The following is a 27,749-nucleotide window of genomic DNA, read 5'->3' as shown; positions in this document are numbered from 1 at the left end:
CTGGCAGCTTCCTGATTCCAGACATCAAACACTGGACAGCAGCACATCCTCTGTGAAGCATGACATAGCTAAACGGAAACGGTTAAAAGTAATACTTATTGTAGACTAAAATCATTCAGGGAAGCTCTCATGGAACATGCACTGAAATGTGTCTGTGACAGAAATCTGTCAAGCACTCCTCCTTGTGTCTGGTTCCTCCTTCTATTTACGCCGTGTTGCCTTCTGGGCAGAAACTTAAACAATCATTGCTGGAAACTTAAAGCAATGCATAAATATTTTTCTACTGATCACAAATCTAATCTAAATGAGCTCTAAATCTGCTACTTATCTTTCACTCATTTACAAATCAAAGACACCCCCTGGGAAAAGCTTTGAACAGTGACAGCCTGTAACTTATGCTGCGCAAATGATACAGCAGAAGGAACAAGTTTAAATTGTTTCAAATATCAAAAACAAAGTTAACAAGGCTTGTAAATATTCATAGAAAAGCAGGCGGAAGTGTCACACAAGCCTTCACTTACTGTTGGTTTTGAGGCGGGCTGGCTCACTGTTGCGGCTTCCTGCCTGGTTGATAGCCTTGACAAAGAAGATATAACGGGTGCCACTCTGCAAGCCGTGCACCGTGTAGTGGTTCTGCTTGATGTTTGGTACGATCATCCAACTGTCTGCTGAGTTGTACAAACCTGGCAGATCCACAGAAACACACACACACACAGACACACACATAGCATGAGTAACCAAGTTGCGTTGATGTTTTCAGGGTAAGCAGAGCTGCAGTGAGTCCTGCTGAGCATCTTCAAGAGAGCAAAAACAATTCTCCCCTGAAATCTGACCAGAGCAGTATGTTATTTTTTTTCAAACCTCAAGTGAGTCATCAAACAGTGAGAAACATAAGAGATCATACAGTCCTCTGTGTTATGCAACATTTGTGTGCACGTACCGATCCATCCCATTACCTTTCCGTGGGGTTTATCATGGCGTGCTCCCCTCAGGCGATGCTGTGTGTTCACTAAGCTGAATCTATAACCCATTAAGAACAAGGTGCTTACACACAATGACAGGTAAATGTGTGTAGTAAGCGCCTGAGGGCAAAAGAGTGGGATAGCCTTTTATGTTCAAATGTATGGAAACGTGGCCAATACCAACATGACCCCACTTGGTGGGTGCTTTGATTGAAAGCGGCTTGTGGTGGAGGGTTAGTAATGGCTGGGTTAGCTCTGCAGTCACCTGCCTCTAAACACACTCTTTTCAGCCTCTCAGCTGCAGCCGACTGTGGAGGATAAAAAGGAAATATCAGCTTAGGGTTGAGGAGAAGATCGACTACGAGGGGGTGCTCTTTTGGCCTTTAGCCTTGTACGAAATAACGAGGAGGAATTAACACATTAACATTACTGCTATTTGTACCTCAACTGACTCAACCCCCCCAGCCAATATGTTTTTAATGAGATGGCAGAATTGTTGTGGAAGGACAGCTGTTTACCGCAATGAGGTATTGCAAAACTTGAAGAACTTGACAGTTAGCTACAGTAAGTGTGGTGCTACAACCCTTATGCTTCTGGCTGATGTGTGAAAAAAAACAAACATGGTGTGAAATGGGCCACTTTGAGTACGCTGGCTGTGTTTTGCACACTTTATTGGCATTGTCATTGAGGACAGGTGATGAATATTTCTTAGCAGCAGAGTATGTTGCAACTCTAACCATGGTAAATATGTTTGTATAACAACAGATGAATATTAATGCATTTTTAAAATTGCACTACTAGTTAAACCTGTAACTCCAGGTCACCTTATGAGTAATACCGACGTGACGTGCCAACAGAAGACTGGTCAGCACTAAGAGCCACTGACCGCCAGGCTTAACATTTCTTTCACCTGCCTAAAAAATTCTGAACACATTCAAGTAAGCCCTTTCCAAAACAAACAAAGCATCTTGTTGAGCAGTGCTAGAGCTGAGGTTAATGTTTGTAGAGTTGAAGGTAGAATAACAATCGTTTTCATTGTCTTGCCTTCCCTTCCCCCTGCAGGATTGCAGGGAAATAAAAATCCTCAACGGGAGCGAGCTCTCAGGGCATGCCTGCCTTGTCCCTTCTGGTGAGGATGCGTCGTGAATTATTGAACAAGATGGCAACAGCATGCATAAGTAATAGCCGGGAGTCTGCTTGTAAATATAAATACTTCACAGGACGCAAATAAGGCCTTTAAAAGTGAGGCAGCTTTAAGAATGAATGAGGGGAGGGGACTCTTAAAGTTGGAGTGAAGGCTGCGTCTTGACATATCTGCCGACTTCCACAAGCTTTTCTCAGACAAAGAAAACAGCGTAGAGGGCTTTCATCTGCCGTTAAGATGAGAGAGACAGAAAAAGTGAGGGAGTTCTTCTTTATAGCTCGCATGTGCACGATGCAGTTTGTATGCAGACAGCCAGCACATTCATCTGCATTTTATTTTGGTCTTACAAATGCGCATCTACTTTCAACAATGAAATCCTTCTGCCGTTTTTCCTCGCAAAAAGCAAGTGCGTTGTTCGCCTGAGACAGCTGTCCCTTGTCATTCTGAAAATTATGCCTCCCACCTGTCGTTTCAGCTGCATCCTGTAGAAATTAGGGAGGCTACAGTGTTATGTGGGCTTTCAAAAAGTGATACAGGGGATAGACGAGGGAGAAGGACCTCACGCTGCTTTCCATTTTTAAAGCTTTTGATCTCCGTAGCACCTCTCCCTTTTCGCTAAATCAAATTAGGTCAGTACACGGCAGTACGCTATTGCTACTTTTGCCGTTGTAAAGGGGCTTTCTGACACTAGCCAAGCTGCTTTAGAGAGCATTGCGACTTCAAAGTGTGGTGCAGTAACTGAATGTGCCATCGTAAAAAAGGCGGAGGAAATAGATCGGCTTGTGTCTTGCATCCAGACATCAAGTATGTATGTGTGTGTACTGTGTGTGCGTGTGTGTGTTGTCATGTGTGCCTTGCTCGGACTCTGAAGCAGAGAGATGAGAATGAAAAGGGGAAAAACAACGTATCCTGGAAATGGAAGAAGGGCTGTCTTTGATGATGCAATACAGAGTTAATGGTTTGTGTGTGTGTGTCTGCATGTTTGTATAATTTCATTCCCTCTGCAGTGTGTGTGTGTGTGTGTGAGCAGCTGTGCATCTATAAAACACATCAAGTTCACCTGCATCTATCTCTTGGTGCCTCTACATGACTTTAACAAGTGTATTGTTGTCAGACTTGTTTCCTGCAATGACTGAAACCTCATTAACATTTCATCAAACACTGATCAAAGACTGGTCCTGCTGGTAGTCTGAAAGACGCCCTGTCGAGATACAGAAAAAAAGGAGGTTTTCTCAAATTCTGGGCTGTCCTGACGCCCACTGTGATACGGCTTTTCACCCATGATTATTATATTAATACTCCACCACCAGTGCTCATGAATTAGAATGAAAGACAGATGAAGCTGTCAGCCGGCGTCAGCAGGTAGAGGTCTTGCTAGTGTGGTTAACACGCCGGCCCCCCAGGAAACTGTTCAAATTGGCTATAGAAATCGGAGAAAAGTGGTTGAAGTCTTGTGGAGGGGGAGCGGGGATATAGACTTCTATTAGTCCGGACAGATATGGGAAATTAGTTTGCTTTCTCGTACCAAGAGTTAGATGAGAATGAGAGATTAAAAATCCCAGTAAACATAAATGTACGTATGAAGCCGAGCAATGGTTAGCCTATCTTAGCATAGCAGGCTCTGTCCACCTAAAGGCACCTGTAAGGCTCACTAATTTATTTTTTAGTTAGTTTAATCCATTCAAAAACAACAACAACAATGAAACCTTGGCAATTATGTGCTGGTCTATTTCTTGGCTGGGTGCAGTGGTTTCACTGGAGGCTATCAGGACAGCCCTGGAAACACCGGCTTCTTTCCCAAACTGTTGAACCATTCCTTTAAAATGACTATATTTTGAATGCATATGCATTAAGACCATTAAATTGGAAAAGCATGTGCTGAAAAGATAGATCAACTCCAGCATTGCATTGAATCTGTATCAGCAAAAAGGGACATATAATTTACATCCATCATTATATCACAGTATTGTGTTATTGATGAAACCGTTAAGATGTAGCACTTAATTAACAAAGATATACAGTCTAAAGGCATAGTGTTTACATCAGCGCTACTGACTGACATAAAAGAACAACCTCAAGAGAGTGTGAATCAAACACTGACGGCTCAAATGGAAATCCTATACTGTTTTATTTCCACATCAGTTAATCAGCAATTACACTCGGCTTTTCTGTTTTCTTTTCTCTCTCGTTCTCTCAATCCCTGCTGTCTCTCTTGATCTTCATCGCAACATCAACAGAGTAAAAGCAGACTGATGAAAGTGTCTGAGTGTGTGTATGTGTGTGTGAGTGAGAGAGATGTAGAGGATAGAAGGTAGGCTAACATACATGTGATTATGAAGTAGAGAGAAAAACAAATATTTACAGAGGAGTGGATGCACTGTGTGAGTGCATTAGTTGGGAATGTTGGTTGGCAGATAAACAAATGGGTCAACAACACTAGACAGTTGCTGAGGGCTACAGGTAGCAGCTACACAGTCACAGTGCAGACGTCTGTCAGTTTTGGCTTTTTGACACTGCTTGCATTTATAGATATTTGATTTCACTTGCTGACTCTATTTTCTGCTGCTATGCTTGGATGATCCTGAGGAGGCAGGACCCCACAAGCCCCCCCACTTCCATTCCTGTCCTCATGGGAAGGCCAAAGCTGAGGATGAGGCCAGGCGAGAGAAAAAGGAGAGAGACCGGATGGCGCTCAAGTGGGAGCATTTAGCCACTTGGAAAGTTAGAGAAAAATGCTATGGTAAAAACTCAAGTGGCGTGGCAGGCTAAATGGGTTTCTCTCTTTCTCAGTTTCTCCTGTGAATCTCCGAGGACTCTGTGGCGGCACACTGCTGAATATCTGAGTCACTCAGTCTATCACAGCTGAAATGTATCCTGATGTTTCAAATGGCTGGGGCACTCGAGCTGCACGGTTAGATGGAGAAATGTCAGGCTACACGGAGGAGAGGAGATGATGAAAGGATCAAAGAGGGGAGGGAAAGTGGAGAGAGACACAGGTGTGTGTGTGTGTGCGCGCGCACATGCTTGAATGTGCACGATTATGTACGTTAATCATATCCTCCTCAGATCAGTGAGTGGTAATTTTCACCTCCCCTGTGTAACCATTATCCACTCTGATTTTCACCTGTTCTCCTGTTCCTCTCCTCCTCCACAGTAGTCTTTCTTTCCCGTTATTTATGTAGTGAGACACGGTCAGCCATAATGCTGACAGGGTAATGGGGGCCAGATGTTTGGCAAATGTGTAAATCCTGTCCAAGAATATTAGAACTTTGAATAAGTGAGTAAGAGCATTGACTACGGAGGTCATTTACGTGTAAAGTATGATAATGTTATAGCTCAAACTGTGGTCAAAATCGTATACATTTTTTTGCACGATTGTTCAGCTGTAATATGTGCATGTGTCATCTAAATGTGGTGACAATTATGGTAAAACAAATACGGCTCATTCGACATATCAAATATGGGGAAAATTAGGCATCATTTTCAAGGAGTGATGGAAGAACAGCGATTTTGGGAACAAAAAAATTCAAGAGTGGCTAAAATCTACTTAGGCACAACTATTTGTGACCATTGTGGTGGATTGTGACTTTGTGCAAGGAGTTTACAACCTACTGTGAGCCTCGTTCTGGAGTTATGGGCCAAAACATTAAGCACAGGCATCCACATCGTGGTGGTACTAAACTAATCACTTATATTGCAGTATGATCTCGGCTCTATATGGAGCAAATGTAACAAGAGAAGCTCTGAATGAAATGACCTTTGGCAAAAATGCAGGGAGAAAAGGTGAGTTTGAAAGAGGGCAACCTGTGATTTTACATTCTTATCCCTTGTTTCTACAGGTTTCACCCTGCTCAAACAAAAACAGACACTAAATAACACGTGTAGATAATGTACCTTCCTTGTGGCAATGGAGTTCTTGTTGTGGTGAAACCTAGTCGTAACACTGCCCTCTCCCATAATTGTGCTCATGTTTATATCTTTATATACTGTACTGGTGTGCATTGGTTTCCAGACTGACTTAAGGTGAGACTATGCAACCACGAGTCACAACTACAGGATCCTGGGAATGGTAAAATGTTACATAACAAAGAAGAGTCATTAAGCCAGAACATTTACTCAGTAATGTCACAGTATCTCATTAAATCAGCTAACATTAGCCACCATAAGCTACTGGTCATACCAGACCAGACCTGAGTTGTATGTATGCATTGTATGTTTTATTGCTTATGAATTCAACTTTTCATCTGGAAGAGGGAGGCTGTGTTACTTCTTCTTTCAAAGTTACATAGTCTCACTTTAAAAGCACTTCTAAATTTGACAATGTTTGAAAAGATCACTCATGATGATTAAAGCATTATTGATGCCAGAGAGATCCATTGATCTCGAGTCTTTGAAGGTACCATGCGGGTGTTTTGCTCTAATGATATAGCAGAAGCCTCCATATTCGTGGCCGTAAAGAATGCAGTTTGAATCACATACTACAAGTTTTACTCAGCTGGCATTGTTTCTCTGGAAACGTGATATACATATTATGTGAGGAATGACTTCCTTCGTAATCCACCTCAGAAAGAAATGAAATATTTTGGCCTTTTTTTTTTAAATCAAATTAAACGTAAAGCATTCAAACACAGCTCAATAAAGTGTTTGATCCCTCTTGGCCAAACACTGATTAAAACAATCCTAGAGTCGCCTCTGGCTATTGCTGAAATGCAATTTTGTGAACATGAATTTCCTTCTATGCTCTGACAATGAGTGCTAAAGACTAAAAGAGCATTTAACTTGCAATGGCTCATCCAATTGTGAAAAGCTGATTTTTGTGTCAGTGGTTAGATTTAGGTTTAAGTTAGGTTTAGGGTAAGTCTCCAGTGTGTGTGTGCGTGTGTGCACATGACTCACTGATGAAATTTGTCTGGCCGGTGTAGATGGTGTACTGCAGCTCGTAGGAGGTGACGCTGAACTCATCCTCTGACGTCCAGTGGACAGTGATGGTGTCATGGGAGGCGGTGCACAGCTCATCTCTTATGGATGGTGGGTTGGGAGCTACGTGTGGAGGAAACAACAACATGATACATAGTTAAAGCAAAAGTTAGAAATTGAGGTTTGCAGAAAGTAAAGTACATCGTGAAATGTAGCAGAAAATAATTGACAATTATCTCCCAATAAAGTTAGCATGATGTTTGTATCAGCTGGTGGCTGGTATACATTTATAAACCTGGATATATTATTGGGTCATCCTCTGTAGTATACACTATAATGACACTATATGGAAAATCTTGTACATCATGTCCACAGTGACAGCTGAGAAAAGTTATATTTCAGCTTGCATGCTTACATGTATGTAAAGTTATCTGAAGGGTTTTATATGGCAAAGGGTGTCAGAATGTCTCTGACCCAGAGAGGACAAATAAATCAAAGGTTTTCTTATGACGACACCAGTATCTCCAGTAAATACTAGAAGTGACCACTGTAGACCAGACAGGCACATACCCGTTAAATAATCTAGCCCCTCCAAAATCTTCTTCTCCCGGGAAAAGTCCAGGGCAAAGTTGTCAAACGCCTCATTCAGGTTGACGTCAGGAATGAGTACCTGGGAGGAGGCTGTCGCCATGGCAACCCTTTTAGAGCGGGCAGGACACAGGAGCGAGGAAAAGGAAATGTCAGGAGAAGGGTAGCGAGGTGAGGGAGCAGACGAGGGCCGAGGTGCAGGATGAGAGGAAGAGAGGGGGGAGGTGAGCAAGGAAAAAAAATGAAAAGTGATAAAGAGGTGGAAAAATGTGATGAGAGAAGTGAAGGAAGTGAGGTGCCAACAGGGGAGAGGTGGTGGACAGTAGTAGTTTGTACGACATGAAAAAGATGAGAGAGAGGGAGGAAGGGAGAGAAAGGAAATACAGAGGAACAGAATATACAATTTATACAGATACAATATAGAAATATCTACAGTATCTAACAGATGTGTCTGCGGGCTCAGGCTCAGGCTCAGACACACTGACCACATACTCTGTAGAGCTTTGTGGAAACGTGTGCCTACTTTTGCTTTGGGCATCAGTGGGTTACAGAGCAGCGCAGAGCTGATCAGACTTTTGTTCCTCATTGAAGAGAAACCAGCCGGTCAATAAAGCGCCCGGGCCAAATGCTGGAAAAAAGCTGTAGAAAAGGTGCTCCGCTCGCAGCATTTTTTGCAAAGACCTTTGTGTGAGAGAACAAATGAGAAAGCTGAGGGCTGGTGGCGGGAGGAGGGGATGAAGGTATAACAGAAGTATGCAGGTGTGAAGAGAAACTGCCCCTCAAATGATTTCTGTTTTCAGCAGAGGCCTGACACGGACCACAGGAGCCAGAGCTGTTGGATTTAATGCTGATTTACACTAAGATTGGATTGCATAGAAAGAAAAAAACTACAGCAGCTTAGCTTAGCATAAAGCAAGTGTGTGGGTTTTTTTTAAATACAAATTTTGACAAATTTCTAAAAGTTTTGTGTGTGTCCTGCAGGGAGGATAGGATAACATGACATGCATATATTCAAGAGACAAGAGATAAAAACAGTGGGATGAAAACACAGAATGCCACACGGGGCAAACATAAGGAACAAGCAGGGGTGTCTGACCACTGATTTGCATTTACTCATATGTGTGTGTCCGTTTTCTGCCTTCTCTCTTTCTAAGTAGTCTGTTGGTGTGCATATGTTCAGCTCTCTGACATGATATATAGCAGTAAAACTACAATTCTGCCTCCAAAACAACCACTGTCATAAGCAAAGTTTATCATCCTCGACATCACTTTTTCCACCTCGCCGTGTGTGTGCATGTCTCTGCGCTGCATCACCCACCTTTCTGCTACATTTCGGGCGGTCTGGAGGAAGCGAGCGTGGTCGTTCTCCTTCAGGCTCTGCTCGGCTTGTGTGATGAGGGCGCTGGAGCGCTCCAGACACTGGCGACAGTTTGCAATCTGCTGAGCCAACTTACGCAGTTTCATCACCTGGAACACACACAGATATAGGACGGGACATGTTGCGGTCTGAGCCTTTAAGTAATACATCACTGTTTTGAGGGCTGCACTGTTCAGTTTTTGTCGTAGCGATGAAAACACATACCAGCTTAATATCACCTGGTCTAGTCAAATGCAACCAACACATCCTTCTATATGCATGAATTCTTAGCCACGCTCAGTTTTTCATCACCACTTCCAAAACTCAGACAAAAGTAGTTCTCTGGTGTTATTGATCTTTTGTGCTCATCTCCTGTGGCTGAAAATAACTTTGCTCATGGCAACTCACTTTCCCTCCACTGCACAAATCCGGGAATAATGTGCCTCAGAGCTCAATACACCTCAAAGATGCATCTCAAATATGGTCCAATGATTTCGGTATTAGGTATTCATCACTGTCACTGAGCCACAAATATCTTCAACACTTTTAGTAAACATAATTAAACTTTGCTGCCAAATTGCTCTAAAATAGTCAGCACTGGTAGCGCCCCCTGAGATGATTCCTGCTAGGTGAAACCAACAAGTTGCCATATGGCAGGCTATCAATACAGAAGTTTTATTACTGTAAGAGAACAACAACACTGAAACAAACACAAACCCTCTGCAGGAGTCTTGGACAGATATTGAATGTGTTGGACCCTGATCAAATGTTGTCTTGTCAGAAGAACGTTTGAATCTTGTGAAATGAATTTACCTTATAGAAACAGCTAGCTGTGGAACATCATCACAGCTTTTGTGTGGAATTGATGAAAGGAAGAAAAACAATATGCATTTGGAAGTCATTCTGTGCTCAGCCTTGCAAAAATGTGTGCACCACATGCAGCAAAAGAAAAAAAAAACACCTTCCATCACCTTGTGCCTGATGGCTGTCACACACTCAATGATAAACCTCTAGATTCCATGTAGAAGCACAGCCATGCAGATACATGCACAGACAGGAAAACACAGAGACAGGAAGACCCCAAGAATGCAGCAGAGAGGACACAGTCCTGGTTAAGGGGTCAGAGTTGAAGGGAACCCATTGGCTTGTTATTCTCACACTGACCTTATGAACATGCTGCATAATAGAAGGGCAGAGGCCAACAGCATAATGCATTGTTTTCCGATATAATGACAGTCAGAGTTCCATTGCCTCAGCCCTGTAAACACTCATCTATCTCCATACTTTTGGTTGTGCATGTTTCAGATGTAGCAGCACAGGCGGCTGGAGGCTGGTGGAAGCGAGACATGAACGGCCCAGAAATGACTGTATTAACTTTCCTCATCTTCATCACAAACAACCCTGCTGCGTGCATCAAGAGGTGGGTCAGTCAGATCAGGGTTCAGACTCTTTATACACACACACACAAGGCTTTGTACTGTAGTCTGATTTGCCTCTAATTTCTCAGTGGGTGTACCATAATATAATTTCCGATTTACCGTAAGGAAGCCATTCAATGCTAATTTGAAATTGAAGTAATTCATTTATCTTCACATCCTGATTCCTCCAACGAACTTAGCCTGACGAAGCTCTCGACAGGAAATAAATAACACAGGCTGCTCGTAAGCTTTGAGACCGTCAGCGAAAGGTGAGCTGTGCAATAGAATACCGGCTTTAGCATAGAGTGCCCATCAGCAGTGACGATGAAATGAAACCTGAGTGAACTTTTGAACGGCAAGCAGTGAAGTCGCTTCTTTGTGTGAAAACAGCAGAATTTCAGCAACAGCTCCCAACTTGAATCTCTTGACACTGACTAAAAGGGGCAGAATCATTTAAAATGGTGAGTGCCCTTAAAGGATTAGTCATCTATATTTTCACAACACGTTTTTTGCTCGCGGGGCTTGAATTATGCAAATAGGAAATCAGAAAGAAAAAAAAAATACCCACACTGGGTGGCAATCGGTGAAGAGCTTGTCATCAAAAGCTCTCAAAGAATCTAAACAGCATCTAGTGTGCACTCACTTTCTACTGCTGGGAAAGCTGCTCCTGCTTAGAAAACCTCTCTAAGCTGGCGACTTAATGGAGTTTTCAATTGGCGTCTTAGCTGCTCTTCCACCAAGTCCACCATAATCTGTTGTCACTGTAAATGACATTTTAGCAGGTTGTTGACCGCACAGAGAGGACAAGCGAGACGGGTTTAATGGATGGGTTATTATTTGGCAACATATGCCGCAAACAACATATTTAGAGATGATTACTCCCTCTCTCTCAGAATAATGGACAATATGGCAGAGTCTGTGTGTGTGATTTCTCACCTTGTGCAAAGAAGTGCCTCATCTAAATCTGAAATATGACAGCGTATTTAATCATAGCTTGAATATAGTAATGGCAGCCCTTCAGTAATATAGTTTGTGTCTCGGTGCTCTGTGAGGTCATTAAACAAAGCTGAAACCCTCTGCTGAGGCCAGACCTAATGCTCTGATAAATGAAAAGAAAAATTATATTTTTCTGGATCATTTCTGAATGTGCAATGAGACACAGTGAGCACAGGAAAAACATTTTTTTTTTGCAAGAGCATGAATAATATTTTGCTAAATATAACAACAAAGCATGATTCTCAGCTGCCCTTGGTTCCTCGGGAAGGCTGCTCTAGAGATGTCATAGTAAGAAACGATGCCTCACGTGGGTTTTTGTACTGACTTTAGGGATAATTAAAAGGCCACTACCAGAAGATCAGAGGGTTCATAGACTGAAGGTAAATCTGATAAATAGGCAGAGCTTTATCAACCAAAGAAAGGATCTTGAAATCAATCCTGAAGCAGACACATAGCCAGTGTAGAGATTTTAAAATAGGTGTAATGTGTGTCATCTTTCTGGTCCTAGTCAGCATGTGTGCAGCTGAGTTTTAAAAAAAGGAATTGAGCTATGTTCTTTTTGGGGAGACCGGAAAGTAGAGCATTACAATAGTCAGTCCTGCAGGTAATAAAAGCATGCATTAGTGTCTCGATTAGTGTCTCTGTGTTGTCTTTAAAGAGAAATGGTTGCACTCTGGCAAAGTTCTTAAGATGATAAAACAACCCCACAACCAAAAAACCTCCTGTAAAACAACAAGGTGCTCTTAGGCTTCAGTTTCTGTATGGACTAAATGAACGAGATATAAGTGTTAATCAGTGAGATGTATAAGTTTTGAACAGAACCAGATTCATTGTTTCCCCCCGTTTCCAGCCTTTTTACTAAGCTAATCTAATCAGCTGCTGGCTCCAGCTACATATTTGCTGTATAGACTATAGTCGGGTATCAATCTGTTCATTCAATTCTCGATGGGAATGCAAACAAAATGTCAAACTAGTCCTTTAAGTAATTTGGAAAAAGATGGTTTACAGACACTAACTTTAATTGTAAGTAGGAAGCTGGATGTAAACAGCAGTCCTGTGTGTCAGTCACATATTATGCACCCAACCATCTACCCCAACCTCCAGCCGTAGAGGTTTTTTTGCAGTGTGACAATGGCATGTACTTTTGCCAAACCTACTGAGAGACAGCAGTAACTGTCATAGCCACAAGAGGTCATTGTCAGGTGAATATAAACAGATGTTTAGATGTGCACAATGCTGTTGTTTCTGCTGTTTCTGGTGAGGACAGTCTTTACCAGCCACGACCAAAAATGACATAATGGCTCTTTTTAGAAATCATGTGATTTTTTTTTAAACCCTAAATAGATGAGTTGTTAATCCTTGATTCTCTAATAAGAGTTCCAATTGTAAATCGTCCAGATTGAGAGGGGCAGAGAAGGATGAAAGACAAACACAGTCACATGATCAGGACACTTTTCTGCACACACTGGAACATGAGGGAATAGTGTGTGTTTTGTTTGGGCAGGGAGAGATTAGGCATGACTGCAGAGTCTCCTTAGAGAGAGCCACAGCTCGTTAAGAGGAGGTGTGAGAGAGAGAGAATGGGAACACCTTGCATAGCTCTGCTAACCATGATCACGCCTGCATAATCCTGTTATTCTGTTGCAGAGTAACCTCTGAGTATTTTCCTTTCCTGAACACAACAGCCAAAGCAAGAGTTGTTTGTTGAAAAGCCTAAAACGACCTGCGTTTACCTGACCTTTAATGCTGTCCTCTCCTCTCAGGCATACATCCATTTTAACACACTCGTGCTTATTTGAATTACTCAAGGTGCATTTCATTAATCTTTCTTGACCCGTAAACAGCCTCGGATATTAACACATCACCTGCAGGCTAACATCAATCAAGCGCTTGTCTGGTGTTTTTTTCAGTTCTCCCTCTTCACTTCCCTCTCCTGCGTTTCACTCCTCCAGCCTCTGCTAGACAGCCTTTTACAGACCCAGACTCTCAGGAGAACAAGCCTTGCTCTTTGTCTGCAATCACTGTGGACACACACTCACACACACCTACTTCAGTCCTTGTGTTCAGTGTTTGGAAATCTTTCATCTCTCGAAAAAGCTCCTTTGCTGCCTCAGAGGATCTTCCACAAGCACTTAAAAATTCACCTCTGGGAGGTTGAGATTCAAAGTTTTGCCACTGTCCGGAAACCCTAGGCAGGGACAAAACCACCCATAGACAACTGGGCACGTGTCCACACACACACACACAGATGTCTGTACAGTAAGTCCTGGACTGTCTTCAAAATGGCAGGTTCACAACAGTCTTTGCTGCCATCTCAGATTCTTCCCACACACGTTCAGCCTCCCTCTCTCTTTTTCCTCGATTGTCTTTTCCATTTCTCCTAAAGCGTCCATGTGATGTGTGCTAAGGTAAACAAGCGGGCAAATGCAGCGGCAGCTCTATAAAATCCATCAGTGAGACCCCTGCGCAAATATATTCTGTCCACGCCGCTGCTGCTCTCACATTCATTCTCAAAATGTACAAAACCGCCGTTTCTCTACCGGTGGACTGTGACCCACTGCTGACTTTCTTGAAGATTTGACTGCTTCAAACGGCAGTGAGACACAACTGTTTTGAACTGATTTCTATGTAATTCAATAAATTCCACAACTATCTGCTATAAGCTTAGCATGAATCAATATTCTGTATATGAACACAGAAGCTGGTGAAAACAAAATCCAGAAGCAAAAGGTCATTTACATTCATCAAGTGACCAGGAACATAGCTCCAACATGATAATGTCGCTCAATGTTTGCTGGATGTGTTGACAGCCAACCAGTTGCTAATGCTAGCTAACCCTTTGCTAATTATAGCAACCTTTCATGGTGGTTGTCTATGTGAAGACTGTCTGTTAGCTTGTGTCGGTGTTTTGCCTTGATGCCCGTTAATGGCCAGAAATCAGTCGATGTCAGTTCAACTTGGTGAAACTTAAAGTCTTCATAGTTTTAAGTGCAAATGCTCCTACTTTCAAAGCTTTCCCCATCTGGACCTGAAACTGAAAAAATAGAAAGGGAATATTTATTTTACCTTGGACTCTTTGATCTTCACAGCGATGACCTGTTTTCTCTGGCGGATGATCTCCACCAGCTCATCACACTCCTCCACCAGCTTGGCTTCATGCATGGCTGTGTTCACCTGCGAACAGAAGCGGGTCCGCATGTGAACATGACTGGGCGATCCCACTATATGGATGTCCTGAGTCAGGCCAAAATACTGCAGGCTTGCTTACACACATTCATGCGCACACTGACATCTGCACAAACACACATTAAATCACACTAATCCGGCCATATGTTACATTTTATTTCGTTGCTGCGTTAAAAAAAAGATTTCTGAATTGGCAGCCATTGAATCATATCATCACTTACATACAGAGGACGTCATTTGTTTTTCCATTTCATTATGCATTCGGCACACAAAGAAAAGCCACCTCCAACAAACTGTGCACCTGGATTAGAATTAACTCGTGATGAACTGAGATAATGATTTTCAACTCTTTAATTATGTCACTGGGAAGACCAGAAATCATTTCATTTTGCAAAGCATACATTGATCCAGAGGGCAAAAAAAAAAAACAGATTAGATACAGCAATAGGTCGCCACTTACAACGCATTGTGGATAAGAAAAGAGCAAAAAATGTAGTAAAAGTAGTTGGAATTTAATTTTTCATACTCTGAAATGTGCTGGAGGGAAAGTCTATCACATCTCATAAAAATTGGTACATTGCTGTTAGATTTAAACCACCTCTTGTTCTTGTACGTAACACCAATATCTTATTATACAGGAGAAGCCATAATGTACTAAAATAATTCTGCATGAAATTTATAGTTACACCTTTTTCTAAAACATGTTTATTTCACTTATAATGAACAAGAAATGGGCTGAATATTGTTGGAATATTCAAGTTTTTCATTTAAAAGGCTCCCAAAAAGAGCCTGTGTAGACACTCATTAATTCAACGACTGAATTTGCTTACACCATGCCGATTTAATAGATTCTGTGATTATTTTAGGACCAAAGTTGCCAAGGCAACTCATCATCAGTTCACCATCTCAAGCCAACTTCAAACTTGTGTGGGTGCATGGTTGTTAGTCAGGCACTCAGGGTGTTTGATGAACTGGAAAGCTGGTTTGCCAGTTGTAAAGTACAATTACAATTACACCTACAAGGCAAGGGATTCAAATGAATGAAGTTCAGATGTACTGGTCCGACTTCACTGCTGAGGGGTAATGAAGATTCATTTAGGGACTGATGGTTTATCACTGAGTCGGCTGTGGTTGCTGTTTTACCAGCAAATTTAATCTAAAAGTATCAGCCAAAACATCACTGAGCGTTATGATTAGCCATCACACAGAGAGAAACCTCATCCCTGCTTTCTGAGTAAGGGGCTGTGTCCACCAAAGTGTTTTTTCTCAGGTGATGATATGAAACATCTGCAAAATAACGGTTAATTTATGTGTTTCGAGAGCCTGTTTTTGCAAATAGTTTGTGTTATCAACAAATACTAAATGTAAAAATTCCAGCACAAGGTAGAGTACTTGCTCAGGATGAAGCAAAGGCTGAAGCATGTCGGGAGAAAAGACGGGCCAGCCTGTCTACATGGGTTCATGAAATTTTGTGGGATGAGGAAACATCTCGGTGAGTCCCATTGTTTGGTTCAGGAGCTGTAGCTGTTTAAAGAGTTCTTTCGTATGAGCAGGACACAGTTTGAACTTCCTCTGTTTGTCCCGCCCCCTGCTCCCCTGTGATTGGGCAGCTGGGTGCTACCTAATGTAGTAGCGTACTGTGAATACACAGCTTCCATTGCAAACAGTTCAAAAATACAGTGGACTCAGGGAAAAACGCTTTGGTGGACACAGCCCCTTAGGATGTAAAAACCTCCCATAGAACATCTAAGATAAAGTTGGCATACAGGGTTGCACTGTGAGTGCAGCTCCTCCACTGTGATGATGACAGGAGTCACCACTATTTTGGCTGTAGGAGCCAATTCAGACTAAATCAAAAAATGACAGATTACTCCGAAAGGAAACAACCCAGCGTGATGGCTGTGGGAAGCTTTCATTCAAACTGGTAGCTTCAGAACAATCCAGAAAAGCCACACTGGAGAGGAGGAATTCCGCTCACACATCAGACAACAGCTTTTATCAAGGATGACCTTAAAGGCCTCCAAAACTCACAAACAACACTGCTGCTTTAACTGCTTCACTAGAGGTTTTAGTGTTTGTTGTCACGAAAGCACTGGTGAGTGTTTCCTGCAGGGCACTGATGTAGCACGGGTTCTGCTGAGCTGGCAGCCCTCTTACAGTACTGCAGCAGAGTGCAGTACAATGCATTGTGAGGAGAGACCCTTTCACTGCTCTGACTGGTTGTGTCCATCTTTAGATCAAAGGTCACACCAGCCTCGTGACAATACATTCATGGGAATTCTTCAAGTACAAAGACAAGCACCTGAATGTTCATTTGAGAGATGACATAGTGAACAATCAAAATGAAATGAACATGTTCTCTGCAAACTCACTCATGAGAAAGAGTTGATTTCAGTGTTATTGCCACTCTTCAGTAGTCGTGTTACTACTACTAGTAGTGTTAGTAGTTGTTATAGTTGTTTTACCAGCAGCAGAATCGTAGCAAAATTCAATGGATTTGGGTATTAAAGTAATTTTATCACCTGTGGATTTTGTCTCTACACCTTTTACCAATCAAAATAAGGTCATTTGATATCTTTAAAACCTCATTTTCAGCTGACTCCAGTGTCAAGCTGTAAATCAACAGAGATTTATCTCCGTTTGATGAGTTTCCCATCCCTAAACTTTACAGGGTTGTGACTTTCTCTCATGCTGCAGACTATCAAACTAACCAACAACCAAGTTCCACTCATCTCTCCACAAAGCTCATTACAACCAGCAGATCCACTTAAGCCTCATTATTCACACTCACACACACACACGCACACGAACGCACGCACACACAAAGAGCCATCTTATGACTGCAGGTTAGTAATTAAGCAGGATAAATGCAGCCGCCCAGGATCACTGTGAATTACAGCTACAACTTGGCAGCTTAGAGTTATGGAAACAATCTTCATCGCCGTCCTCCTCCTCTTTCACCTCACTCAAAACCTCCTCCTCCTCCTTCTCTGCCAGCTCCTGACATTATTACCCACTCCCTGCTACACAAACACTGTCACCTGCGGCGCATCTCCCTATTCATCAGACTCCTCAGCAGGTGCGCTGAAATCACAGTGCCAACTCCATGTTAAAGTATAGGTCTATTATTGGAAAATGAGAAGAACAACTATAGCTACAACTCCAGTCTCAAAGACTTTCTAGCTGCTCCTGCCGTCTAAAAGGTTGTTAAAACCAGTGAAAACACTGACATGGAGAGAAGGAAATAAGCGACAAACTGTCTTTATGCTAATTTAAAAACCCAGAAAGTTTAATAGAGGGATCTTATTCCCAAATTCCTCAAGAACAATGGTTGATAATATTTATGGTTACAAAACTAAATGGGATTATATTACGTAATGCAGCTGACATTTAAGTGCACCCCATTCAGTAGCTTCTACTCATTGTCTCATGAGGCAAAATAAAATCAAACATATCACAGCCATAATTACACTCTATCAGGTAAGAAGATAAAATGCACTCATAATTAGCTACTGAATACATCTGAATAAGCCCATCCAGACCATTATGATGAATGTGTCGCCCACAGAGTGCCATCTGACTGCAGAATCATTAAATCAAAAAGAATTGTCCATTACTAACCTTAATCACAAGAATAACTCCCACCTCTGCTTCTCTCACTGGAGGGTTAAATTGAGCACATATGCTCTCATACATCATTAGGTCGAGTTCAGCTCAACCTGGATTATGTCAAGATTCAATTTATTCAGACATATTTTATACTCTGGAATTGAGCGCTGTATTACTTACATGCAAAAATGAAATAAAAATAAACTATGCTTTTTTCTGGCTTCGAATGACTGACAGTCGCAATTCACCGCCCACTCCGTGCTGCTTCAGCATATAATGACGGGGCTGATGTGTGTGGCCAAACCGCGTGCCACTCATTCACATGCTGTCAGTCACACTGAGGTGTGTGAAACTCAAAATGAAGAGGAAGGTCTTAAATTTCCCTGATATTGTATTTACCATCGCAGCATAATCTCTCACCTTGTTGGGATTTTGAGAAAATCTGTCGACTCCAGATAAATGAACTGAACTGTGTGTTTGTGTGTGTGTGTGTGAGAGAGAGAGTCTTAATGATATTGCAGTGCTCGCTCCGTCCTGATAATGCTGTGTATATTCATCACAAGAACTGTCGAAGCTGCAACACCATAATAACATCACAAAACCTGGCAAACGCTGATAAATTACCCGCCCACCCCGACATAACAAATCCCAATTTCTTGGGAACTTTGACAGGTGTATAAAGTGATTCACAAATTACTTTGCCTTAAATTTGACCTCATGGTGAACCGAGGAAAAATTTTGAATAATTTGTTCAGTGTATGTAGTATGAGTCCAAGACGTTGTTAGAATGATAGATACAGAACATATATGTGATTATAATACATTTTGAGGAGCCCTAAGAGGAAATTTTAGGGGACAAGAAAGACCTTAAGAGGTTAATGGCTCATAATGTCAGCTCTGACGGATAGCAACTCTGAGCCAATCAGACAAGGTCACACGAGATGCGACATCCACTCAGCTGTGGCTTAGTTATTGTTTCCAAAAAGTATGATTGTGTCTCAAATTTAACAAATTTAGTCCCCAATTGTCTGAGGCATCACGTTTTTAAACATGGCCCCAAATTTTGTGGCATTTCAACATTTTGCATTTGTACAAATTAGACCAGTTATGTTTCACCAAAGATAGTTGTTTTAATAATTATTCTGGGGCATTTCATGTCTTTAGTAGATGGTTGAAAGTCGAGAGAAAGACAGGAAGTGGGTTAAAGAAAGATTAGAAGTGACATGCAGCAAGTTCCAGCCAGGTGGTTGCCACTTTAGCCCTTAGACCACCAGGGCACCCCCAAAATCATTTCATCATTATCATCATCATCATCATTTTTATTAACTGGCACATCTATAGTCATATAGTAACTCAAGATTAGCTGCTAAAACTTTCAGTGGAATAGTGTCTTGATGACATGATCATGTAGTGTCTTCCAAAATGCTGTAAAAATACTGTTATAAGTCGTAAATGAATGTTTCTAAGCAAACAACAGTGAAAAGACTGTGGTGTGATGTTGCACACATTTGCCATACTGTTGTATGTATCCGTATTCCAAACATCTTGCCCTGCCTTGCAGCGCACCCACCAGCGCAACTCCAGGATGTGGACATCAGAGCTTCAAATTGCAGACAACAAGAGCAGACAATTGAACAGTATGTGGCTCCCAAAATGACCTCCTGCAGCAAAGTGGTTGCCATTCAAACTTTGTGAGGAGTGGTCCAGGTTCAGAACAGCTGTTAACCTCTTGCCGACACCAAAACCATCACATCTTGAATCAATTCTGTGCTCATTCCGCTCCCATCAGCCTCTCCTGCCTCCTGTCCTGCTTTACCTTTTCCCTCTTCCTTCTAGTGTACCTCTGCCTGACTGGTCCCCATTCTGTCTGCCTGTCACCCCCACCCCACCCCCCCACACACACTTTTTTCCTTTTTCTCTCAGACATGATCTTCTCAAACAGATGCAAGGATTCAGTCTGACAGCTTTATCTCTCATGCTGTCCACTGATTCTGGGATAGTTCCCAGAGATTTATGACACCTGAGCGGCACTTGGCTCTACAACAGGGAAGAAAGGCTTTAAGGATGCAATAGAGTGAAAGAAAATGCAACTGGGGACCATTTATCATGGATGATATGTCAGAAAGAGGTGATCATTGGAAATGCTTCACTGACAATGAATTGGCAGACTGGCTTTTTAAGCCAACAAAGTGTTCATCTGAACTTCTATATGCTAGCCGGATTTACTTACATAACACTGAATAATCATCTTGGGTATTATCAGAGATGATCTAGGGATGGCAAATGTCAGTCTCCAGTCAGCCAGTCCAGCACTTTGTTCCAGACTGAAATATCTCAACATCTATTAGGAGAATTGCCATGAAATTCACTGTGCCCTGAGGATGACTCCTCATAGCTTTTCCTCTGGTGTCACAGTCAGGTCAAAGTTTTCACATATCCTGTAAAAAATCTATAGACTGGTCTTTTCATCTCGTGCCATCATCAGGTCCAACTTTCACTCATTGCAATACTTTGGTTTATGACCAAATACAGGCAAAACTGACATTCCCATCAGCATCACTTGTACTCTGTGTTTAGTACTAATTATGAACTGGTAGCATGCTAAAATGCTAAACTAACAAGGTGAATATGGTAAACATTATACCTGTTAACCTTAAGCGCGTTAGCATTCCGCTCTAAGCACCACAGTGCCTCAGCACAGCCTCACAGAGCTGCTAATATAGCTGTAGACTCTTGTTGATGTTTCTTGATCAGCTGCCCTTTCGCAAAAATGTTGTAAACATAAAAGAATGGACTCGACAGATGGAAGGAGTAACACTGACATAAAAACTTTACACTATCCATTGACGGTGAAGGCAATCATTTTTTTTTATCATTACACGCCATTATCCTGCTGCATTGATGTCCTCATCTTTGCCTTTAAGTGGACCCACAAATGACTTTTGAAAAATTTCAAAGACAAACAACACACAGCTCACTGTTCGATCTCACTGCTGCTCCAGTCGAAGGTAAAGAGAGGCGAGATGAGACCTGATACATGGGATTAGGCAGCATTACAGCCATCTCCACATAGCTGGTTCATATTCTGCACACAGTGGGATCAGCTTCAGTGTGTACATAAGCCTCGGCAGGTCTTGGCTAATGACATAAAGCTCATTGTTTAATCAGTTGACATACATGTCTGAAGATTAAAACCCACTAGGCTTCTGTCTAATGTGGTTCTTTCCTTTTCCCATCAGTCCTAATACACACACGCTCAAAACCTTAACAGTGAGCTGATTTAGTTTCCTCCCACCTGGCAGCACAATTTTAGGGGTTGGAAAAAACCAGCTGCTGCTTCCACCACATTAGCTCTGTCTGGGTGATGCGCTCCCTACCGTGTGATACAGTGCGTGAGTTAGGCAGCCTACGCCTTATTAGGGAGTGCCGTCATTAAAAAGCCGCCAGTGAACACGCCTCGTCACAACACAGTGTGTGTTTGAGCTGAACCACCGCCGCAGTGAGCACAAACATGAGAGAATGAGAGCGAGATAAAGTGGGACAGCGCGAGATGGAAAGACCGAAAATCTGATCAACTGTCAAGTAGCAGGATGAATTCAGAGGAGAGCGATGTTAAACGCCAAATCAAGAACTTCACAACGCTGACAAAGTTCCAAGTCTCAAGTGCACAAGCCTTTAAGGGGGTATTATGTAAGTATAAAAGAGGAGGCTCCCAGGGAATTACATGGAAATCAGCTCAAAACTTGTACAATGGTAACAGCAAAAAAGAAATGTATGTGCATCCTTTGAGATGTCCATTTGAACAAGGGGGTAAAAACTTTGGCTGAATCAAAATGGTGGCTGGCATGAATCTGGAGCATATTATCAAACAGCACCAAAACACACATTTTTGAAAATAGAAGCCACGAGGCAACACTTGCATGTGAATATAGGCTAGCTGATTGTTGTGAGAGAGGAAGGAAAGAAAATGAAAAGAGAAAAGAGTTTGCAGACAGCAACATGCAGAAGGCTCGCACCAAGTCAGCTGAAGTGATTTTAACGCAAAGCAGTTTAAAACAGTTGTTTTGTAATTGAGATTGTGCAGGTAGCATGTGAACTGTTAGTATCTCAGCTTTTACTTTAGCTCTACATTTACTTTCACTTCAATATCAAAGTGGTTTTTGGGGAAATGCTCTTTGCCAAACAGCCTCAGTGAGTATCTCTTCTCTGCTGCCTATTAATATCCAGCCAGTCCCTGGCATTGAGTGGATAACAATGATGTGCATTAGCTCCCACATAATCATAGCAAATACTCAAAAACCGCACCGTTCCCTCAACGTTTTCAAGAATGCCGAGCATTATTCCGAATGTCATTAAGAACAGCAACAGATTGAACAGTCCTACACCAAATATTGCGATAAGGAGAGAGGCCTCCCAAGAAAGAAACGTCCTCCCCATCATCAAGTTGGTGCGCCTTTTTCTAAAACTGAAGAGAAGATAACTCCCCAAAGAGAACCCCAGGAGAACAGGGGCTGCTTCGCTGCTGTGTGTGCTGACACACTGAAAGCTGATTCACACTGTGTTTGATCATATCTTTGGCACCGATACAATATGATGCAAACAGGGAGGAGAGAGGAATCCAGGTCACGCTCAAAACCCTTCAGAGATTTCTTACTTTGCACAAACTTCTCTCCCTCTTCTTTTATTCCTCGTCTGTGTTGTAGCCTATTGCATTATTGCTGAGCGCTTTCTTCCGCACAGTGCCTGTGTCTGTTTTGGTCAAAAGATCATTTGTTGTCACGCTAACACTCACTTCCTCTTTTCCTCTTCCTCTGCTTGCCCTTTCAACCCCGCTCTTTCTCCTCTCCTTTGCTCTTTCCCTTTCCTTTGCTGCGTGCTGCCTCCTCTACTTTCCTAACATTTCCATCTTCCCTCTGCTCATTTGTCCTCCTCTCCTCTCCTCCTGCCCAACATAAAGAGCCACTGCACATTAGCATGAACCCGCTTGAAAACACTATGCTCCCTCATCCATCACGTCAATAATTAAACTCGCCTTTTGACACTGACATCACACAGGAGAATATCCCTGAATGGATTCAGACAGGGCAGGAAAACATATAGTTTATTTTTATAATTTGCTTAAGAGTCAATGGAGCATGTTCCCCCCCATGCTATTGCTCCTCATTTCTTTTTGATGAATAAGTGATGAGATTCTGCTGTTGTTGTTTGGCGGTGGCACAACATTGGTATGCAGACGGAGACAAAAGAAGACAGACTTTTTTTTCCCCCACCGCGCGTCGTTGACGAACAATTTGTCTGTACTTAATGAATCACGCAGCGATCATTTAATTTTGATTGGGTGAGTGGCGGCAAGAGTTGTGTTTCATGGACCTCAGAGTGACTCGGAGAAAATGGAGTCAGGCCCGGCTAAAAAGAAATGAACTGCAAAACAGAGTGATGGCGGCACCAAAGTGCATTTGTCCTCTGTGGCCATTAATGTCAAATCTCACGAAGAAATGATGGCGCTTATTAAGAGTGAGTGCGTTAAGACAGGAAGTATGTGTGTGTGTGTGTGTTTGTGGTACCGGCGCAGGCAACACTAAGCATTAGTACTCTTTTGCTGGATTCACACACTACTTCCATTAAAGCAGCAGGAGCCCAAATGGAAGAGGTCAACAGTGACAAGACTGGCCGAGGTATAATCTGCAGACAGGTAGGGGTTCACGCTATGGGACACCAGAGTGCAAACACTCCTCCAAGGTTGTCACTAAATTGAACCAGCTGAGCTGTGAAAAATTACCAGCTTGTGACAAGTCAAATAAAGTTCCCACTTTGAAGATATATGGTATTTGACAGATAATCTCATGTGCTTTGACTTGGGAGCATATATTTCTTTTATGGGGGGCACCGGTGTGAATTAAACTGTTGAGTGTTGCAGTAGCAATTCATCCAAAAAATGATATTTGACACAGTAAAATACATGAGAAGCAAACCTAAATTTATAAGCAGAGTGGAGACAATGACCTTGAAGAGGCACAAAATCTGAACATCTGACACAATAAAAGCATTACATGAAGCTGTTAGCGCCTTGAGGGTAGGGAATATTGTAAAAGAGCTTTTGCAGTAGCTTTTCCCACAGTGAAGTGCTCATTCCAGTGTTTGAAGGTGTCTGAATTACATAACTGCCCCTTTAAATGGTTTGAGAGTGGACGGTTGCTGAGAGCTACTCCAGCTCATGCTTTGTTCTTGAGTCGTGCTTTGAGTCAGATTGTCTGGAGAGCGACCATCGGCAAAGTACGTGAGGTCACTTAGGCCCTAACTAGTGTTTGCATTTACGAGCTGGTGCTTTGCATCAATCACTGGATCAGCTGACATGATCATCCTGCACAAATACATTTCAGATAAAGAGATTGAATATGAAATCAATCTTAAAGATTTAATCCAGCCATCATTATTGAATCTGTTCTGTTTCTTCTTGTTTTTGGCTTCCAAGTAGTAGTTCTTCAATATAAATAGTCTGAAAACAGTGCTCCGATCCTGACCTTTTATGAGCGCACAAGCTTGAACTGAAATTCACTTTCAATGCTGAGATTAATCAATATTTGATACAGCTAGTGGAGCAGCTTAGAGCATAGAGTGCCGATTTTATTCATTGCACAACCACAACCGTGATCCAGCAGGAGTGAGAGGCATTTAAAAAAATGAAAGGAAGAAAGAAAGTGATGAAGGTTCAGTTTCTATCACTATCCTTCAATCAGATGTGTTCCAGAGTTAGAAAGTGTTAGGAGCGTGGCATCTAAGCAGTCGCCTATAGCAGAGGCAGTAAGCTGTATACAATCAATAACAGTGACAGACTTGGGTGCTGATGTGTCTCTCAGAGAGAGAAAATTCATGTCGGCTAAGGCCTTAACCCCTTAAAACCTCCTATGCTGCGAGTTGTTCACAGGCCTGAAACCTAAAAGTGAAACCGTGGCTTCTTATGAGATTCTTTCTCAAGCCTGATGCATTGATAGTGCTGGATGAGGGACTGCATCGGCTTTAACTACAATCCAGGGTAGCTTTAGTGGTTGGCAGGGGAGCTAAGTCATGTCGACCAGCCACCCGGGGCTCCCGTCTTGTGCCAGTTTCCACCCAGCTGAAGCTCTACTCATTAAGAATCTGTAGCAGCTCAGGCTGCCGTCGTGCAGCTGACCCTGACCTCTGACTACCATGATGATTAATTAGCAACAAACAAGACAACTTAATCTTACAGCTTTCACACTCGTAGACATAGAAACACGTGGCATACCTCAACCTGCTGACAGATCTGGATCAGCTTGGCCATTTGGTTCTCCAGTTCACTGTTCCTCTTCACGAGGTTGGTCAGGTTGTTCTCCAGGGTTTGCTGTTAGGAGGGAGATGGAGGCGGGTGCAGGGGCAAAGGGTAGAGGAGGAAGACCAGGAACAAGCAGAGAAGACTGAACATTAGCGCACTGTATGTAGCTGTCAGAGTGTTCATTGACAATACAGGTTAGGCAATGGATGCAGAAACTACCAAAGTTATTGTGTATTTAAATTTTAGACATTCAGGTACATTAATCTGGAGATAGCAGAACAGCTTCTGATGTACATGATGTTCCATGATGTCTTTAGGATAACATTTCTGGAGATGTCTGGTGCTCTGTCATCAACCTAATACCCACCAAGTACTGGCATACATTTCTGCATTTATAGCAAGAAGGAAATGATTTTCATCGTTAAAGACCTGCACTGTAAGGTTATGCCCCGTCCTTAGTGCTGTTCTAGTATTTCTTCTCGTGTATCTCCCTTGTGGTATGAACTAAAGCCATTTTATCACTTTACATACATCTTTTTAGGTCAGCTAAAACACTGAAATGATATACAGTGTGTGTGACACTACATAAATAAATCAACTGGAAGTATTATTTTTGCCTTCTGTTGTTCTATATTGATGCTCAACTCTGTTCATTCTTTCTTTTATCGTGACCTGAGGGTTTCTTTATAACATCTGAAAGTCATGCAATCCAGTTTCTTTACAAATGTATGTTGTTAAGCAACCAGTCATTTAAAGCAGTTCAGGAAGTGGGTCCAAATGGTATGAAGGTCTGTGAGACAGACAAAGTGTGCTGTCGTTCTGGAGTTTTTCTCTCAGAGTAGTCATGAAATTGTGCTAAAATTGGCTAAAATATGTATTTTTCTGACAGCTTGTTCGAATAAAGACACTTGTCACATACTGTATTAATGAAGCAATAATGAAAAAAGAAAGAGAAAGTATGACTGACTGTTTTAAAGCAGTTTCAAAGCTTTTATGTGTTGAAGGGCTCTTAGAATTTGTAAAAAAAAATATCCAGACTGTGATAAAAAATCTTCAAATTATTTAAATAGCAGAGTAAATATCTGTATCACAATGACACGTCAAAGCCTCGGAATCAGCATTTCAAACAAAATGTCATTTATAGCTGCCCGTAAGAAAACAAATTAAAAAGTCAATCATACTGCAATTTGTTGCTTAAAATGATGCTTATGAAGCAGTTTTATTTGCAAACATATTGTGTGCGATATGATGATTTAACTGCCTTACCCTGTCATACTTTACTTTAACGCCACAAGAGCTACCATATGATCCATGCAGAAATTAAGCCGATCAACCTCCACTGGCAATTTTAATGATCAAACGCTCAATTACTATCCCTTAACTGTGACTGTCAAACGCAAAACAAACGAGGGCACACACATAAATAAACTCACTCAAACACATATACAGTACAAAAGATGAAAATGGAAACAAGCAAATAGTGAGCCAGAAATAGAACTGCCGTTCAAAGGAAGCAAATCAACGATGGCGGCAACGACGATGAGCATCAAAACAACAACAACAACAACCACAGCTGCAAAGTGAAGAGCAGAACAAAGCAGCAGACAAGCGGCGGGTGTTTGAAGTAGCACTACTCATGCAAGTGAATGGGAGGTGGGGCTGGACGAGCACCTGGCCACAGATCTGACTGTCTCACTGTACCTGTCTTTCTGCATGTCTCTCTGTCAGGCAGCCTCCCTGCTCTCCAATATCTCCTCTGCCTGTCGCTCAGCCTGTTTGACTTTGCACCCTCTTAATTATTTATCTGCCACCTTATCTCCCTCCCTGCATCCCTTCCTTATCCGTCCAGGTGTCTACCTGTGTGCCCGTCTGCCTCTCTGTGTCCAAGCAGCAGGGATAGGGGAGGATGGGGGAGGAGGGGTCGGGAGGGGGGGTTGGTAAAAGGCAGCCAGGGAACTCACCGCAGCGCTTGTCTTTGAAGCCTCCATTACCGCATCTGACACTCTGCCCGGGCTCACCTGATAAGCCTACGAACACACACATACACCCACATAAGTGCACACAAAAACGCACACACAGACAAGCCTGGTCGCACAACGTCTGCCACTAAACGCACGGTAACTGAAGAGGAGAGCGCCTTCCTGATAAAAGTGGCCACGGAGACTCCTCTTATGGTCTTGCACACATGCTCTTCGATGCTTATGAGACAATGTGCGCTCATATTTGTTTCGTCGAAGCCGGTGCTGGAGTTACATCACGGGAACGAGTGTTTTGGTTG

The 27,749-nt window shown here is 42.3% G+C and overlaps 1 protein-coding gene across 1 annotated transcript in view; it reads right to left on the bottom strand.

Moving 5' to 3' along the window:
- The window catches only part of mid2 (midline 2), a 93,092-nt gene that overhangs the window by 18,762 nt on the left and 46,581 nt on the right, over window positions 1-27,749 (bottom strand). Inside the window, exons 3-9 of the mRNA XM_041943838.1 lie at window positions 27,433-27,498; window positions 25,445-25,540; window positions 14,449-14,556; window positions 8,930-9,078; window positions 7,594-7,721; window positions 7,003-7,146; window positions 522-683 (exon numbers count right to left, since the gene is read on the bottom strand). Coding sequence (XP_041799772.1) covers window positions 522-683; window positions 7,003-7,146; window positions 7,594-7,721; window positions 8,930-9,078; window positions 14,449-14,556; window positions 25,445-25,540; window positions 27,433-27,498 — 853 coding nt within the window. The remainder of the gene's footprint in view (window positions 1-521; window positions 684-7,002; window positions 7,147-7,593; window positions 7,722-8,929; window positions 9,079-14,448; window positions 14,557-25,444; window positions 25,541-27,432; window positions 27,499-27,749) is intronic.

This window comes from Chelmon rostratus, chromosome 9, assembly GCF_017976325.1.
Source record: "Chelmon rostratus isolate fCheRos1 chromosome 9, fCheRos1.pri, whole genome shotgun sequence".
Lineage (NCBI taxonomy): Eukaryota > Metazoa > Chordata > Actinopteri > Chaetodontiformes > Chaetodontidae > Chelmon > Chelmon rostratus.
Note: the sequence above shows the minus strand (reverse complement) of the source record. Positions and strands in the feature narration are given on the sequence as shown.